The sequence below is a fragment of the Odontesthes bonariensis genome, chromosome 18, assembly GCF_027942865.1.
Source record: "Odontesthes bonariensis isolate fOdoBon6 chromosome 18, fOdoBon6.hap1, whole genome shotgun sequence".
In the NCBI taxonomy this organism is placed as follows: domain Eukaryota; kingdom Metazoa; phylum Chordata; class Actinopteri; order Atheriniformes; family Atherinopsidae; genus Odontesthes; species Odontesthes bonariensis.
The window spans coordinates 14,204,451-14,223,283 of record NC_134523.1 but is presented as its reverse complement, the minus strand read 5'-3'; the positions used below and the strand labels follow the sequence as shown (position 1 = coordinate 14,223,283).

At 40.0% G+C, this 18,833-nt stretch overlaps 2 protein-coding genes across 5 annotated transcripts in view; one reads left to right on the top strand and one right to left on the bottom strand.

Annotated features, from left to right (window-relative positions):
• Positions 1-18,833, top strand: part of LOC142367565 (putative 2-ketogluconate reductase) — a 379,644-nt gene that overhangs the window by 156,111 nt on the left and 204,700 nt on the right. The gene's annotated exons all lie outside the window — the stretch shown is intronic.
• Positions 1-18,833, bottom strand: part of LOC142367396 (ras/Rap GTPase-activating protein SynGAP-like) — a 56,784-nt gene that overhangs the window by 4,105 nt on the left and 33,846 nt on the right. For 3 of the 4 annotated variants that reach the window (XM_075449354.1, XM_075449355.1, XM_075449357.1), the window contains 7 exons: positions 18,061-18,251; positions 16,824-17,028; positions 14,301-14,879; positions 9,625-10,152; positions 8,027-8,173; positions 7,357-7,568; positions 3,393-3,465 (listed from right to left, as the gene is read on the bottom strand). In XM_075449354.1, coding sequence (XP_075305469.1) covers positions 3,393-3,465; positions 7,357-7,568; positions 8,027-8,173; positions 9,625-10,152; positions 14,301-14,879; positions 16,824-17,028; positions 18,061-18,251 — 1,935 coding nt within the window. The remainder of the gene's footprint in view (positions 1-3,392; positions 3,466-7,356; positions 7,569-8,026; positions 8,174-9,624; positions 10,153-14,300; positions 14,880-16,823; positions 17,029-18,060; positions 18,252-18,833) is intronic. The other variant, XM_075449356.1, reaches the window with a different exon arrangement.

Genomic DNA, 18,833 nt, shown 5'->3' with positions numbered 1-18,833 from the left:
GAACACACATTTTAGTTTTGGCTTTGACTTAAATAGTCTGACTTAAAGTTCCCATAAATAATCTAGCAAAGTGCTACTTAGCGACACAGTATATTTACATTTTTCCTGTTAAAACACAAGGTTAGTTCCCTTCTGAAAAAGTAAAATCCTTTCTGATTTTCCAGCTCCTCAAGCCTGAGCACCACCCAGCAGTCAACACCGGCACCACCAAAGGCTGTCAGATGCATTTGAACAGTGCGGAGGGGGCATGTCTGTAGGAGGGGGTTCTGAAATTTTCAGTTGACCCATGATATGAAAACTACCAATATGACATCTGAAGAGGCTGGGAGCAGTGACTGAACTTCTAACCTCGAGTCACAGTGAAGAATGTTTTTGGCATGACAAGAGGAGTTCTTAAATGCTCTGTGCTTCTTGTCAGTGTTCTGACTAACACTGCAAAGATTTCAAATTTTTCTTCAGGGAAAAAAAAAAAAATGGTGGAAGGATGTAAAAATGTAACGTAAAATTCAACTTCGGTGTCAAAATTGTAATATTTTCTCAGGAAAACGCACACTTTTTAGCACCATTAAGAATACTTATAAAATATTAGTTTAGAGCCAAATAGTGGCATATATGTGAACACTGAATTTTTTTTGTGGGAACTTCATCCTCACCAACAATTATTTTAAACCAGTCAAAAGTTTTTTTCATTCTAAATCTAAACATTTCAAGTCAAGTGAATAGCTTTTTGAATCGTACAAACATACCCAGCAAGCTGCCCAGGTTAAGAACACTGCACCCTCTACAACACCCGATGTAGTATTAAAGTAATACTGCACTGCAGGATACGATACAGAATAAGGTGGAAAGCAGGCAAGAGGTCAGCAGAGGTCATCTAACAGCTTGGTCAGTGGCGATATTACAGCGATAAAAAGGCACATAGAAAAAGATTGCTGTTAAAATGATGAAGGAGGAGATAGTGGCGGTTTCATGGGCTGCATTGGGATTCACCAGGTCTTATGGGGCCAAATGCAAATCTTGCGAGAGTGGTCAATTTCAACGTGGTTGCTGCAGGTCATAAAATAAACTGCTGATGCTGCATTGATAACAGCACTGGTACTTAGCTAGCTTTAGCCACAGCGTTGGAATTAACAAAAAACGTTGAGAGAAAGATTTAAGCGCGACTTTATAAACGCAAAGTTTGGTGAGTCTGTCAAAGTCCAAGGGTAGAATGGAAGTTTGGAGGTTGTTTCCACCCGTTTAGTTACGTGTTAATCTCCTTTTAGATGGCAGTTGGCAAACAGCTTAAAAGGTGCATTACCACTACTTTCTAGATTTGAGTGTTTGGAAACTTTATTATAATTTTTTTTTGCATTGATATGCAGTCATAAAAGGGCATCAGTATAATATTAGGTGCTGTTTTATTGCTACACCTTATTCATTGATTACTTAATTATAAAAGTGCCATTTTTTTTAGGAACTTTTCTTTATCGCTGCTGCATTTTGTTGTAATGAATATCAATCAGTTTGTTTGATGCATTAAACTAGAGAGCTGCATTGGGGAGTAGTTTCTCACTGCAACCTGTGGGGAGGTAAAGTTTGATGGTCCGCTTCCACCCGTTTCCAAGCAGTTTATCATGTTACTTTAGAAGCTATGCCTCGTAACCCCAATCCTACCCAGTCAAATTGGATATCGGTAAAGATGGAAGGTCCAGCCATGGGCAGCCACAGATGAATGTACTAGACTAGGGGTTCTCAACCTTTTGCAAGCGGGGCCCCCCCTAAGATGGTTCATTGCAGTTGGGGCCCCCCCTCCTCCCGACACCACCCCTCCCCCTTCACGGCCCCACCCCCACGACACGTTGCGTTACGTTACGTTACGTGACTTCGCAGGCTCAAAATACTACCCCCTGGTAAATTTGAAATGAAACTAGTCAAACAATAGTCCAACTTCTTGCATTTTCGAGGAGGGAATTTTCGTGATTTTTTTCTTTTTTCGATTTTTTTTCCCGATTTTGTTTTTTTTTCCCGATTTTTTTTTTTTTTCCTCATCCTGTAGTCTACTCGTGCCCCCCCGGGAGAGTGTCCGCGCCCCCCCAGGGGGGCGGGCCCCACCGGTTGAGAACCACTGTACTAGACAATGGGACTGGGATCACACAGGGTCCAACACAAATCTAGAAGGGGCAGACCATAATGGTCTGAAATCCAGTGGTAATACAGCCTTACAAATACAGCTGTAACTTGTTGATGGATAGTTGATGGATGGAATTTGAGAAAGTTGCCACCTCCAACTTGACCTCTAGATGTCAGTGACTGTTATACATGATTACTTTAAAGGGGAACTGCGGTATTTTCAACATTAAGCCTCTTTTCTGAGTCGTCTGCAATGTTTTAGAACCCCCTCACCGCTTTTTTGATGTTTACTGCGGTCTCCGGTATTTGCCTAATTTTGATTCTTCTCAACCTGCTTCAGAATGGCAAGTCATGTGCATGTCCAAAAAGGTCCGTAAAAGCACCATAAACGTCTTTTTTCAAAATAATCAACTCACCGGAGTGGTTACTGGTGTGCACTGGTAATCCATATCAAATTTCGTTGCGAAAAGTTGCTTCTGTCGTGTTTATTACAAAAAAACAGATTTTTTTTTTTATTATTAACTTTTTATTCTCCATGCTGATTTACCTCTTAGTTAAATGTTATTCACTAGACAGAAACAGCTTAACTAAGTGTTGAACTGTTCCTTTAAATCTGAACATTTATCAACTTGTTCATTGGGTAGCACAGCTTGGATGTCAATTCCCATTTCATGTTTTTTTTTTTTTTATGTATAGTGTAAAAACAATGTCACAGGTGGCCCAGAGTAGAAACATTTCTATATTTTTTGGCTTTCAAGACACAATGTCATCTATCTGCTTGTAATATTCAGAGCTGCAAAAACAGAACGTGATGGTGTATTTCAAAGATAGCAAACTCTGTTTCTTCGGAGTTATTTCAGCATGAACAGCCTCTTCACCTGCGTCAGAGTTAAGCCCACATGGTGCTTTCAAGAAGCCGAATTACACTGCTGTGCTGGTGAGTCACAGTCCTTTAATGATGAAGGTGGTCTGTGAAATAATCATCTTTTAAGGTAAATACTATCTAGTTTCACAGAGACACACTAGATTAACTTGCATAAACCCAAGCAATGTTGTCCCCTCAGGTGCGTGTGAGTAATGGTGAAATGTCATTTCAGATGCAACATAAATGTGCATTGAAAGATGGGATTAGGTGACGTGCATGACAAGTGCAAACTTCTCAACCTGAGCTGGCTTTGGCAAATGCTTTCCGGATATGATGCAAGAATGAAGCAAACTGTTTTAGTACATGGCTGGTTTAGCGAATAGGGATGATAAAAGATGTAGACACAGGCACAAACCTGGTCTGTGAGGATTCGAGGCTTAATATCAGGAATGGCACCCCCTCTCAGCTCATCTTCCACAACCATGAGTCTGGGAAATAGAAACAAACATACCGGTTGAGAAAAGTAGAATTACGAAGCCGGTGTTCTTCAGATTTACTGTGTGGCCATATGATGATATTAAGGTCCTGACACGTTTGCGGACACTTTCAGCTATCCTCAGAGCTTCCTAAAGCTGAATCTGAGCTCCCTTCAGATTCAGCGGTTGAGATACACAACACATGAAATGAGTGTGAAGGATAGTGAAAACTAACCCATCTTTTACTATGGTTACTATCCCGTTGAAATGACGTGATCTACATCATTTATGGTAATAGTTCCTTCAAATATTGGTAACTAAGGTCAGAAATACTCTGGTTTGGTTTCCTCTGTTTTTTTTCATTAATTAAATACATATTTCAGACTTGATCTCATTACGTGCCTTACATTGATAAGTCTAGTGAGCATGAATTTTGATATCACTTGTGTTGGTTAAATTAGCTGCATTGATCTGTCAGGCAAATTTCAATCTTGCACAACCAATGGAAATTCATGTAAATAATTGCAGAAAAAGAGGATACAAAAGGATCCCAGAGGTCAAATTTCAAGCACACACCCCTTGTTTCTGGAAAAGCTGGAAAATTTCCTAAAATGCAATAAAAGTTTAAACCTGTACTTTAACATTTCTTTGAGCTTTTTTAAAACAGCTACAAGCCCAAAGAAATCTTGACTGCAGGCAGGCCAGTCAAGCACACACACACACACACACACACACACACACACAAAATCCGTTTCTATGAAGAAACCCAGTGCTGTAAGCTGTGCAGAATGAGACCTGACATCGTCCCGCTGAAATAAGCACTCACCTCCCGGGAAAAGATGTAGGCCTTGATGGTAGCACACAGTATGTCTGTCAAAAACTCCAATATATGTCTGCATCAATGGTACGTTCACAGATACTTGATATAACTTGATATATGTCTTCCTCCTGGTCTAATACCGTTTCAGGTTGCATTTCTGGATGTAGTAGCATTCTGTATTGTGTAAAAATAACTTTGCAAGTTACTCAGATGCTTACGTGGCTATACTGATCTAGACTGATCATGGTGGCATGATGGGTCTCTCAGCCTGAGGGTTTGATAGTCATGCAAATCCAATGGCAGTTTCCATCCTTGGCTTTTATACGGAGATTTCCCTTGATTCCCTGAAACAGTTTTTTTTATTTTTTTATTTCTATGCATTATAGTGGAAAGTTGTAGTTGTGTTGAAAGACTTATGGTCTTTGCACTTTTGGTTGGAGAAATATTTCTCCTGGAAGTGATCAATGATTTTTCTTAAGCAAAAAGCAGAGCATCAGCTCATTCTGGCTTGGAAAGACTATGTTCTATTAGCATCTCTGCCTTTCTTTGCCTTTCTTGAAATGTTTCTGAGCGTGTTGCTGCATTAAATCTTAACTGTTTATAATTTCTGACTGCAGAGAAGTTGGTCGCTGAACAGTAGAATACATTACAGCTTATATGAAGCTCATCTATTTGTACCTGTTAAAAAAAGTTCAAACAAATGATCAAAATCAAGTTTTTGATAGTTTATAGAAACATTCCAAGCTTTTCAAAAAAAAAAAAAAAAAAAAAAAAAAACAGGTCTGTGGCATTTATGTTTGTCTCGTTGTAATCTGCATAATGTTTTCTCTGAAGATCTGATATATAGTCTGCCACTAGTTTTAAAGTTTCAATGAAAAGGCTATTTGTGCCATCTGTCCACCTTCCACAATATTTGCATGAGGTGCATTTGACTTTAAGCAGTGCTGGACGGGTCAGGAACTACAGCTTTACTGACTGGTAACCTCCTTTGTGATGATGCAAGTCTGTCCCGAAACATTACAAGCTTCCCTGGCAGTCATGACATGTGATAAGTTAATATTTTCTCCGAATGGGGAGGCAAATTACCACATTTTCCATTCTCGCGGCTAATTTTTAAAACATACCGAGACCAAACAACATATTTTATACTGTCATACTGTCAGGAAAAGAAGCAATGTCATTGAAATAGTATTCTTTATACTCTTTTTTTTTTTTTTTTCACACCTACCTGACAAGATAGTCAAGATAGTTAAGATTTTCTTCTTGTAGGTATTCCCGTGAGATAAGGCACTGCTCTGGGCTCACACTATCAAATTATGGTTATCACAACCATAACTGCAGTCTTATTAAAGTAAAAAAGCAAAAGTCGAGAGGAAATAAGCTTATTTTAGCAAAAAGATCAGGAAATACAAATATTAATGCAATGTTTTGTTTGTATGTTCAGCTCAACTAATCTCTTCTTGCCTTCTGTATGAGGCGCTTTTCTCTACTTTGTTTCTTTTTGCTGCAGACATCAGAAAGAGAGTACAAAACCTCAGCCTGAGTAAAGAGTGGCCTTTGGACAGTGAAGAACCAATTTTTCACAGAACTGCCCTCGAGTAAGGGGGGGGGGGGGGCCTTAAAATCTGTACTTCATGGCAATGGCAACAATGGCAACGTGTGAGCACAGAATTGTAAACAACAAGAATGGTGCTGGTGTGTTCAGCACCTCTGCAGAGACTTTATCATATTGACTTGAGATGAGGATTCTCTCTGACCAATCAGTGGTCTGCAGTGGTTTCACATCACCTCTTTGCAGAAGCTCACTAATTTCGCTTGGAGCCTCACCTGAGGAGCTACCAAAAGTACCTGCTACCAGAAGCTAGCAGCAGTGGAAAAACCAAAAAGAAAATACCTGGCTTATATTTCAAACAAGCAGAAAAAGAAATTAAAAACAACTCTTTGCCCACTGTGCTGTGGTTTAAATGGGTGCACATCTGTCGGCTTCATGTATGAAAGAGCACCGAGGATGTTTTTCTGCCCCGGTAGTCTTACAAAGTTGGACCTATTACCTTTTACGGATAAGTTTCAACACAGCAAAATTCTGAACAGCTGCAGTCTCATTAACAGAGCCACACACAGCAGCAGTGGGCCTTAATTTGACATATGAGTCAGCTGTTCGGAGAAACCCAACAGACTGCTTTTATCAAATAAATAACAGAGCTGTCAAAACTTTCCTCCCATATGGTTTTGCATACCGTTAACTAATGCAGCCTTTGTTTTATAGAGTATTTTCCAGATGAAAAAAACATTTGATACAGTGTTCTGAATTGAACTGCAGCTTGTCCTCTCACACACAGTAGATGGCACATTGGTGAGTTGAATTCAATTAATCTGTCATGATAAAGAAGCAAGTCAATTCTTCAAAACACAGACTGTTGAATAAGCCTCAAAATGCACAACAGCAACAGTTTGGCCGGGTCCATCTGGTGGCGCTACATCCAGAGTGCACTTGTTTTAAGAGAATTGCTTTAACAGAATTGTGCAGCCTTTCGTGTTGTTGTTCCCCTGTCTAAAAAGTAAGGACATAATGTTTTCTGAAATGGAGAACTATCTCTTTCAACTTTGATTTGTGTGACAGAATGCAAGCTGCATTTTAGTGGAGAACAAAAATCACATTTTAAGATATATTCTTTTTTATGAAGAATAACATTTGATAGATGTGGTCCTCTGTGCTTAGTTACAACATATCTAATGTACCCATTAGTCCATTTCTTTTAAACAAGATAATTTATCAAAAATAAATAAAGATGGTGACCTTGCTTGTACTTGTCTTTGTGGTTGCTGTAGGGGGGGGACTATGAGTAGCAGTAACAGGAAAATGAGTGTGCATGGTAAATGCATCATTCTGGTTTAATCACACTTCACTCTACACTTATAAAAGGCTTTTTTTCTTTTTATTTAAGCTTGACTGAAAAATCTTTGTGGCATTTGTCTGAAAAAATAAATGTTTATGTGATGAATGCGATGCATAAGAGGCAGCCAAGCAGAAACTGGCACAGCCTCAACTCTGCCAGCTCTAGTTCAGCCTGAACACTAATCACCTGCTGATGATGCCTTTGATTTGAGAATCCTTCTCCAGTTGTTGCTGCTTTAGGCGGCGCTCACTGTCTTCCAGGCGGTTCTGATACTGCTGCAGAATCTTGCTTGTCTGCTGTTCCTGGTTCAGAAGCCTGTGCTCATATTCTTCTAGCTTGCGATGGGACATCTTCAGCCGCTCCTTCAAGGAATAAATTTCCTCTTCATATTCTCTTACCTGGAAGATTAATGAAATAATGTCACTCTACTCTATGTTGCTGGTTTTAACACATATTCCTACATAATGAGTGATTTTTAAATCAACAACACAGCCCTGGTTATTGGAAACAGAAAGGGGAATAAATACAGCTATAATTTGCTAGGATTGTCCCAAGTTAAAAGCTCATTTAGTTGTTGGCCCCTCCTTTATCCGATTCTTAAGATACAAAAGCTACACCCAAAATTCAGATGATCATGTTTTCTAGGTATTTAATGAATATGTTCAGTTTTGCAGTCACTCTTAAAGCCGTCTATTGGGAGTATGGTAAGGTCAAAACTTGGTTTGTAAACTTAAAGAGAAACTAACCGACAGAGAGGCTAACAAAAAAACTCTACTTCAAAAACTCATAAGATCCCTGCTTTTCTCATAAGAAGAAAGCAAATATATCTTTGGGGGCAGGAGAAAAATCTGCTGACCCTGTCCAGTCGGGACTCATCCATACTCTTGGAGTACTCTTTCAGCTTGCCCTCGCGGTCCGGCCGCAGGCTCTCGATGTCGGCAGAGAGGTGTGGCATGTTGGACACCCAGGCGACCGTTCGCTCGTTCATGGCCTGGCTGTTCCCCTGAAACAACAACAACCAAGAAGGGTCATAATTTCTGCTCTTATCTTACTTAAATACCTAAATGTAAAGACATTGGGCCTCATGCAAGAACCGTTCGTACGCTCAGATTTGTTCTTAAATCGTGCGTACGAGTGATTTAATCTTTTTGTATTTTACGTTTTCTTTCAGGTACGAACAGAATTTACGAGTGATCCAGACCTGTCGTAGGAGTTTCGTAAAATAGTCCGTTGTTATTCCAATCAAGTTTGCTTCGCTAATGGATTGTATATTTAATTACTTTGAAGCAAACATAAATAAATATATACATTATACCCCATAATAATGCTGGCATTATTCTGTTTGACTTAAATTGTGCACTAATTGAAGGTTAATTTGACTCTGTATAACAAGGTCAATGGGAAGTGTAACCAGCGGCTGACTTGTTACTTTTGGATGCCTTAGCGCGTCAGGCTCTTAGAACAGACCGTGTAGATACCCATGTGGAGACAGACGAATGGCTGACATCGCGATTTAGATTGCCAGGACTGTGCTGCTGCAAATATGCAGCTTGCTAGAGCCACAACTCCAGAGAGAAACACGCCGATCAAACCCAATTCCACCACACGTCCAGGTCCTCACAACCATTGGATTTGGAACCTTTCAGAGGGAGATTGGAGACAGATCGGGTGTGTCCCAGTCCTGTGTGAGTCGTGCGCTCCCCTTGGTCATCAAAACTCTCATCAGTTTATCACCCATGGTACATCAAATTACCATACACCGCTGTCCAACAAGTACAAATTAAGAGGGACTTTCATGCCATGGCTGGACTGTCAAACATAATCGGAGCAATGCAAACATATACGCATCAAAGCACCCGTGCTGTTGTGGAGCGCACTGAACTGAAGGCCAGGTGGGTGTGTCTGGATACAGCGTTTATTTTCATATCAAACCATTTCTTTTTTATTTCGGTGACATTACGAAGAGGTGACACGGAATAAACAGCACTCGTAATTGCTTCCCATTTCTTTGCTTTAGCAGGTCCCGTAATTCGGTGACACTGCTAAACCCCTAAAGTTGTTCTTTTTGCGCCTTGATGCCAGTCTCATGACTCCACACTCAAAACTTCCTGTCACAGGAGCGAGGAAGCACAGTCTTATATGGTATATTTTGGGGCGTGGAGTATGCAAATCTACTATCCTCGTGCACATGCAATTAAATACGCACGAGTGGCATTCATCATTTACGCAAGTCGTTTACACACTTTTTCCGAAGTTAAGAGCATTTGTTGAATCTGACGTGGCGTGTTCGTACGAGACCTTCGTACGAAAAAAGTGAGAGAAATTTAGAATAAAAATACGAAAATGTTCTTGCATGAGGCCCATTGTGTCTGAAGTGAGGAACTTGAATAATGTGGGCATCCTTTCATGAAGTTTTTTTTTGTTTTTTTAAAAAGGTGGATTTACTAGATTCACCTGTTTATTGGCAACTGGCTTGAGCAGATGCTGCTGCGGTGGCTGCAGTTGGGAATGTTGAGGCTTCTTGGTGCTTTTTGTGGGTGTGTCCGTCGACTCCTCTGCGGCTGCTGCTGGAGCATGGTTCTCTTTGGCGGAGCTCGTCTGAAACGGAAGCCCAGGAGCTGGACTGTCCGTTACTGACAGCTGGGCGTCCTGTTGTGGCTGCTGCTGCAGTGGCTGCTGCTGCTGCTGCTGCTGTTGTTGTGTCTGCTGATTTTGACGTGATTTTGGCTGACTGCCACTGTAGTTTGTGTCAGAGGAGTCAAGGAGGAGGTTCCTGCTCTGCGGGCGAACCCTTGGAGGAGTGGCAGTGGCTGGAGTGTTGATGGATCGCTGGGACTTGAGGTGCTGCGGGGCGATGGATGTCTGCCGGATAGGATGAACTGTAGTCGGGGGTGTGGCCAAAGAGGCAGGAGTGCCAGTGCCAGTGCCAGTACCTGACTGAGACGTGACTCCCATTAGGTGCTGCTGCTGCTGGAGAGACTCCTAAAAGGAACGAAAATGAAAGCAAATGTTTATAAAAGGTCAGCATATGTATCCAATGTGAAACAAAGGCAGACAGCTGTGCACATGCCTACCCCTACTGAGATTCAACTAAATCTGAACAATGTATGTATATAATCAATGCAAATATGAGCCATCTGGCTTGTTTGTGCCAAAAATCTAACAACTTTTATATCATGACTTATAAATAAAGAGAGTGAGTGAGTGAAAAAATGTAACAAAAAGGCAACATCAGGTGATTTCCATGTCACACTTTAGGTGGCCTCGTTTAATATGCACACCAAGTATAGCAAAATATGCCATTACATCTCAATCCATTCAGTGCAGAATGTTAGAAAAGAAAATTAGGATAATGCAGCCCTAACTAAGAGCACCTCTGATTATAAACTAAATGCTGTACATATTATTTAAATAAAATCCCCTATTAAAGCATAAAACAGTCCTCATTAAGGCTTTTAAACACCAAATTGAACCAGCCCCTGTTGTGTCTCTGGGGAAATAAAATTGCACCTGAACACAACGCAAGGAAGACCTCTAGCTGCCAACTCAGATGTTTAATATACGCCTCAGCGAGCGGATGTAATTTTGCTGAGCAAAAAGGAGCAGAAGTCTATACATTATTCAATGTTTGTGTCAAGTCAGGTTATTATCAGTTCAGTTTTTGCTCACTTAGGCATGTTTACCAGAAAATAGTGGTGGATAACTCTACAACCGCCTGGAATATTGACAACCTGACAAACAAGTTTGAGAGACTGACGGGTTGTGTGACTGAGAGGGTGTTCAGCAGCACAGGGGACCTTCTCCATTTCCCATTGCACTGTACACCTCAAACTTCCAGTATAACTCAGAGGCCTGTCATCTCCAGAAATACACTGATGACTGCAGTTGTGAGGTGTATCAGTGAAGGACAAGAGGCTGAGTACAAAGAACTTTGAGGCACAGTGTGGGAACAATCACCTCATCCTGAATGTAAACAAGACAAAGGAGATTACTCTGGAATTTAGGAAGACCAGGAACAAGCCAAGCACTATCTCCTTCCTGGGAGAGGAGGACGGGATGGAAGACCACAGGTACCTGTGTGTTCACCTTGACAGCAGACTCAAAATGCATCAACAAGGACGGACAGAGCAGACTGTATTTCTTGAGGAGGCTTAAGTCCTCAATGTCTGCACTAAGATGTTTCACATCTTCTATAAATCCGTGGGGAGTGTAATCAGCTTTGCAGCCATCTGTTGGGGCATCAGAATTAGAGCCAGGGACTTAATAGAAAATGAACAAACTGAGAAAAAAAAAAAAGGTTGGCTCAGTGCTAGGGACTGGTCTGAAGCCCCTGAGCTTAAAATGCAGAGAAGAATGGTTTAAAAGCTGCTCAACATAATGGACAATGTCGCACTCCCTCTACATAATACATTGATTAGACAAGGACGTGTGTTCAGTCAGAGGCTTCTACAGCTCTCCTGTAACAAAGAACATCACAGGAAGTTATCTATGGCCACAGCAATAATAATAGACAATTATTTTTGCTTTGATTTGTTTCTAATTTCCCATTTTGGGATTTAAAAAGTATTACAACCCCCTGGGGAGAACCATGGAGTCGGTATATTTGGATGTTCTTCTTTTTGCAATTCTTTTAGATAAAGATGAGAAAAGAAATATTTAATTAACTTGTAATTTGCTTTTCTAGTCTAAATATGCAAATATGCACACGAGTCTCTAGTTAAAAGGGAGTGCTTTGAGAGCTTACAAAATGTCGTACAGGCTGACTGACAGGAAACATCTCCTTAACAGCTGTCAGTGGAAACAATGGAAAGGAATAGAAAGTAACTCTGAGGGTGGTTAAAAAAAAAAAAGTTTCTGCTAAACAGCCAATCAGAGCCATCTCCTTCACTGACAGGCTAGACATTGATCAAAAATTTTAAATCAGCCAGAAAAAGGCACTGACAGGCGTTCAGCAGAGCCGTGTGCATGACACACCATCTAACAGTGAAGTACTGAGATTTTGTTGTCTAAAAGAATTTGGAATGGGAGAACTCAGACTTTTATAAATTTTGTGGTGCAGAAAAAAAATGACACTGTAGACAGCAATCGTGCCCCAGTTGACCTGAGAGATGTGAATAGTCATAAATGGCCTTTCGTCTTAAGCCATTTAGTTCTTCATAACAACCGATGCATGTATGAATATACCAAGAGATGGATCCGATAACCAGAATATAAAGGGACGTGGACACGTCACCCTGGTTTCAACATCTTTACATGAGCTTCCACTACATTTTACAGTCAGTTTTATGGTTTGATTTATAACTGCATCTCAGACCTTTAATCCCCTCACAATCTGCTCTAAACCCCCGCTCACACGTTGTGATCCTCGACCAGGGACCCTCTCTCTGTCCAGACTGGAAACAAAACGCATCAGAGGATGTTCACAGAAATATCACAATTTGACACTTTTGTCTTTCCTGATTTGATCTAAGTTCAGTTGAAATTCTGTTACTTTGTTTTTGCCATTGTAACTGTATGATGACGGTTTGGCATTTTTGTTTGATCTCTGCTTGCTAAGCAGAGCCCTTCGCAACACTGTTTTGATTAATGCGATAAATGAGGATTATCATTACAGATGGATGGATAAAACTGATAATTAATTCATAAAGTACTGTCTTGACTGCACCATCAGTATCAATAGGCAGGCAGCTTGTGATGTTTGTTCCATTAATGCCCACGCAACAGTACAGAAATAGCTCAGGACAACATGACAGCGTCATTAAACTATAATTTTTTACAGACCTGTAGTAAACTTATCAGTGAGATGGATCAGCATCCAGTGAATACACTATCAAGCCACAAACACAAAGTCTACAAAGTCACTATATGCTTTAAACTTTCACAAAACAACCATCTCTTTCAACTCTATCAAGCGACACTTTCCTTTAAGTTAAATGGGTTTAGTTGTATTTGAGAAGATGTTTCACAGTAAAGAGAAAACTCTGACCGAGCTCTTCAAGTCCGATACTAAAACAGATCTGCTGGACACAGATGGGCAAGTCTGATAATGATAGCATGTAGGATCAGCTAATATGACACCTTCATCTGCTCTGTTGTCTGACAGATAATAACCAGCCCTGTTGAAACAAGGACTCACAGCACGATGGTTATCAAGCACTCTGTAAAGTTCAGCAGACAACTGAGTTATCCGGCTTTGATGCGTTGTCTGTAGAACAACAAGTGCCCTTATGTTATTGTTACATTTGCATAATTCGCTGCTCAACATTCAGATTTGTGCAAAATATTCAACTGGGATCCAACTGATTTCAGCAACCCAACCAAGGTGTTAAAATCACACAGAGAATACTTGGCGTTGCTCTAAGTCCAAACTGCGTTTGAAAGTGAATCAGAACACCTACAAAAATAAATCACACGGTAAAAAACCTCTATGAACATAAAGCCGAACTCTTCTCTACATTCATTGATTTGACAACAAGAAACTCAAGCCGAATGCCATGTCAATATTCATCATTAATCATAATAGTAATGAGTTAATCGGGATGGATTACTTTTTTACATAACACTGTGCCTTGTTACAAATTGTGGGGACCATTTCAATCATTTCTCTGTTTAAAAGATAAAGATTCATGGAAGGTGAAAATCGCATGAGAATACTCCCATGGGAGATATTTGCAACCAAATATTTAATTGTAGACAATATGTGTTATTTTTTCATTTGAATAGTACTTTCATATTCCCAAAGGAAACTAAATAGTCTCAGTGTATTATTTACAAAGGGAAAAGTCAATGAAAAAATTAAAAGAACAAGTGTAAAACCAGATCATGCCTGATCAAATAACTGCCAATTTATTCTTTATCACAGTGTATCTTATTATTGCTATTATCATAATAATATAATAATTCTTTATAATTATTTTTTAAATACTTTTATACTAGATTTCAAAATTTATTTAACTGATTATTTTTAATTAATTTCATTCCAGTCAGCTGGACAGATTAGTTGAGATCTCATATTTTAGTTTTATGCATGTATTTGTCATAAATAATTCAATCAGAGGAGCAGTGTTGTTGCATGTCATTAACAGAAAAGCGTCTCTCTGTACGTGTGAGGGTAAGTGAGAGATTCCTACCTGCACCTGCAGGGACAGTTGGTGCCAGGCATAGTCATTGCTCTGATTCTGCCGGGTGAAATCATCACTGTAGCTGTGTGAGTGGACAATGCTGGGCTGCACCAGACTGCTCTGTGACCGCAGGGCGGACAAGTCCTCGCTGCGGGAGAAAGCACTGTTTCCAAAGGCGGGCGGGTAGTCTGGGTGACCATTCTCAGGCTCGGGGGCGAGGAGAAGAGGAGGAGGAGGAGGGTGGGACTGAGCTGGGGAGTTCTGGGCAGCCAGATGGAATAGCGGGTTCTGGAAAGACAGGGGGTAGTGCATTGCTGCTGCCGCCTGCTGCTGTTGCTGAGAGATGGATTCTGTGGGCCCCCCTACATGGCCCATCTGGCTTATTCTCAGACCAGAACCAGATGAACCTGGTGGCAAATGCCCTCCCATACGCAGGGGGGCACCGAGATTCCCGAAACTGTGTCCGAGTCCAGCGATGGAAGCTTGAGAGGAGGCAAGCATGTCTCCCACAGAGTTCAGGTTGGAAATGCTGTTCATACGGGAGTCCTGAAGGTCCATCATGGACACACTTTTGTTGACGCTGTGGACCTGGGAGACACAGAAAAAAAAATGTACAGCACCACTGTCATTAAAAGACAAGCATAAACACACAAACCTAATAAGAAATAAAATACGTCTTGATTCTCCAAAGAATGGCACACTTCTCTTTATGTTCCTAAATTCAGTTTTTAGAAGAAATGTGTTACATCCACAGATGGCTCTGTCACATCCAACTTAAATGCCAGGTTTAAGCCGTCATAGGCATGAAAGCATCTAAACACCAAAAAAAAAAAAAAAAAAAGTCAGACATGACCTTATGATACCAACTCCTTTACTATTTGTCATAATGTCTTATTTAATTTCAAGTCCTGTGTACATTCTTGCTACAAATGTTTTCAGTGAGCGACAGGTCTAGATTGAAGGCCAGTTTAGCACCTAGACTCATACTAAATATAATAATATGAGCAGAATTGGGTTTGGCATCAATGGCAAATTTTGCTACTTCTTAAACCTGAGAATTTTGGATTTTTGATTTTGTACGCGATAACCAATCGGTTTGTTCCCCTCATATTTAGAACAGGGGATGAGGCATCCATGATTTCCAAAGGGAATTAAAAATTTAGCTTCATATGATTCAAAAGGTCACAGCATAGTTTTCAACCATCCAGAAAGAAATAGCTTTTCTACATCTTGTTTATTGCTTTTTTTTCCCTTTTTCTCTATAAAAGTTTTAACTTAAATTTATCTTGTCAGGTGTACAAAATGAAGTGGTAAAGGCTGTTAGGTCCCTGTATCAAGAATGGACAACAGAAAGCGAAGGGAGCTGTAATCAAGACATGCTCATCGAAACTATCTTATGGTTTTTCACCGTCCCACTGTCAGTGAAAGTGCATATATGAGCTGAATAACCCATCATAGCAAGCTTTTGGTGTACTTAAATTAAATGAAAATTATATTTAATGAAAAAGTACTTTATTCATCCCAGAGGGAAAATTATATCCTTGCAGTAATGTTCTTGTCTTTGTCAACATCCTACACAAGATGGTTTACATTCTAGAGTAAAACTAGACTAGAAAACCTGTTGTTTTTTTTGTTTGATTTTTTTTTTTTTAAACAGGCTATATTTATTCTCCTTTTTTCACCATATTTCAAATATCGTTATATTTATTTATGGGTTGATTTAATGATTTCACACTGCAGTAAAAAGGAGGAGTTATATGAAAACAGAGTATCTGCAGCTGCAAGATCAGGAAGTGTCACACATATTGGTTGATTTCAGCATGAATAGTTTATGTGAATAATCTCTCAAAATAAAAACGTCATCAGTAATCTAATGTGTTGCCGTATGAATATAGTTATAAACTTTCGCTTCTTTGTGTGCTAATGTTCTCATTGAGTTTTATTGTCCCCAGATCCTCTGAAATCTCAGTTTTCATTTAGACAAATGATTTAGTTAAATCAAACTGTTTCACCGTTTGCTCTTATAGTTTTTCACACAGAATTCCCCCTTCTTTACTTCTGAAAACACTCAATGCTTTTTTCACACATAATCAATGCGCCGCCAGTTGTTTTTCTGAGCAGTCGACAAGTTTTCCAGTCTTCTGCTGAAGTGTCACAACTTTAAAACTTTGCTGATGCCATCAAATTCAAAATTCAGATTTTACATAATCTTTGTACCGTTTAAAATGAAACATAGTGTTTATTAGTTGTCTCAATGATTTAATTTAAATTGACATTTTAGACAGCTTCACACCTTTTTTTTTTTTTTTTTTTTTGCTAACAGGGTTTTAGTCTAAGATTTACACAACGTTGCGCTGCAGTTCAAATTGATCAATGCAACTATTCCCTTCTTTCTTTACATGTTATAGAAATCTGTGAAGGTGCCCCTTGCGGGCCTAAAACACGCTCAGAACAATGCAGAGTGGATGCCGAAAGCTGCAGGATTAAGATACACCGGAGAAGGAATTAAAATGCACGAAGTTCACACCTTACCTTTGGATCGGGCTCTGTGATGTCCGAGCTGCTCGTACAGTATGCGGGGCTGGATCGAGCCAGCGGTGGGCGGGTGACATAGAACACTTCCCTCGATGAGCGAAGGTCTCGTTCGGCATGACGCCTCATGTTCAGATTGGATGAGAGAGATTCCACAGCTGAGACTCCGGTCGTGGGGGACGGTAGGCGAGAAATGTCTATTGAACTGCAGACACAGAATGGAGAAGGATTACAAAATGACTAATATTTGCCAGAGGAGTAGAATGCCTGAGACGCAGAACGGTTTCATTCTATTTCTATTCTCATTTCCAAGTAAAGTGTCTGAAAAAACAATTTCCACACACTTTAACTCAATTTTAATTGTGAGAGTGAGATTTGTCATCACTCAGATAAAAAAAAAATAAAAATCATCTGAATATCACTTACCATCTTCAGACTGAGCATGCAGTTTTCCCTAGTTTCATCACAATGACAAGTTTTTAACCCCACACACCAGTCCATAAGATTTCCCACTATGCATGAAGCAAACATGTTTAGTTATGAAACTGTTGTGTAACAATGTACTTGGAATGGATCTCCAGAGAGGATACACCATTTTGTAAGACAATGTAGTGCGAAACCTCTGGGGTTAGTTGTGGCAGGTGTGTCACTCCTCATATTGGCTTGAGTTTTAGATGTTTGAACTCTCAAACCTACCAGCAAGAGATTTGTCATTTCCATTCATCAACACGTTTAATGCTCCAGATTTAGTCCCCAGAAGACAAACACTGGATGAAAAGGACGCTCTATAAACTAGGTGTGGCCTAGTTCTCTGATCTTAACAACACTGCTCCTAATCCTCATTGAAGAAATCTTATTTAAAGGGGCTGTTGTGCAGCAAATGTCTCAAAAAAAGCAGAATGCTGAAATTAATTCAAACAAAGTGGGAAAAGGTTCAGGTGAGAGTGTCTGGGATTAGATGGTGTGGGCAATTACTGATTGATAGAATGCTTTGAAAGCCTAAATATTAGCATTAGCATTATGTGTTGTTATGAGCTGCTGAACTTTCACTTATTGTGTGTCTTTTTATGAGTTGCTGCTAAGTAAACCCTTGTGGAAGTACAATTTCTGTAGCTGCAAGTGCACATTTGCAATCATGACCACAAACGCAGTGTCTTCTTCTAGTCAGGGACATGCAAATACAGTTTCATGTCCGAGAAATGTAAAAGAAAAACAACAGAGAAACACAGAAAGATACCTGTTTAAGTCACGCATCATAAGGCTTTGGAAGTCAGAGGACATGAGGCGATTGAAAGATGGGCGAGTGAAGAGTCTGTCTTTCGGTCGGTCTGGCTGGTGATTTGTAGGCATGTGAAGCTGCGGGTTCCTCAGGGCGACGCTGATGTCATTCAGCAGCCGTGGCAGGGGTCCGAGTTTAAGAATGGCATCCTGCAGATATGGACAAGGTTCTACTAAATTCAATAAAACACACAGCTCACAACAAGTTACCAACATTTTGTACACCGAGAGCCATTTTTATTGACAATGATGCAGAAACATGACCACAAAGGATTTTATGTCAAAACCCGAGTAGATTTGATGTTGTTATCGGCTTTCCAGGGGTGCTAGGAAAAGTTTAAGAATTGTTGTTTAATGTTTTTCATTTTTTTGGAAAACCATACTGTTTCCTCATGAAACACAAGCAAATGTTCCAGAGTACAGAAAAGACTTAAGTCATTTATACAGCAGAATAAACTGCTACAAGGGGATCTGCAAGTCAAATAGAATTTTTTAAACCAATGTTAAAATGTTTAAATATGGTGCATTCTCTCATACTCTTTGGTGTTGAATTCCACATCCCAGCCGCTCACAGTTTAGTTTGAATGTTGGAGATCCAAATCCAAAACAGATCCAAACAGAACAGTAAAGTATAAAGTGGTTGCATCGATTAAGTATTAAAGTCAAAGTTGTGATACGGTATTGAGCAATGTGACGGTATCATTGTATACAAACAGTTTTGTTGCATTCAAC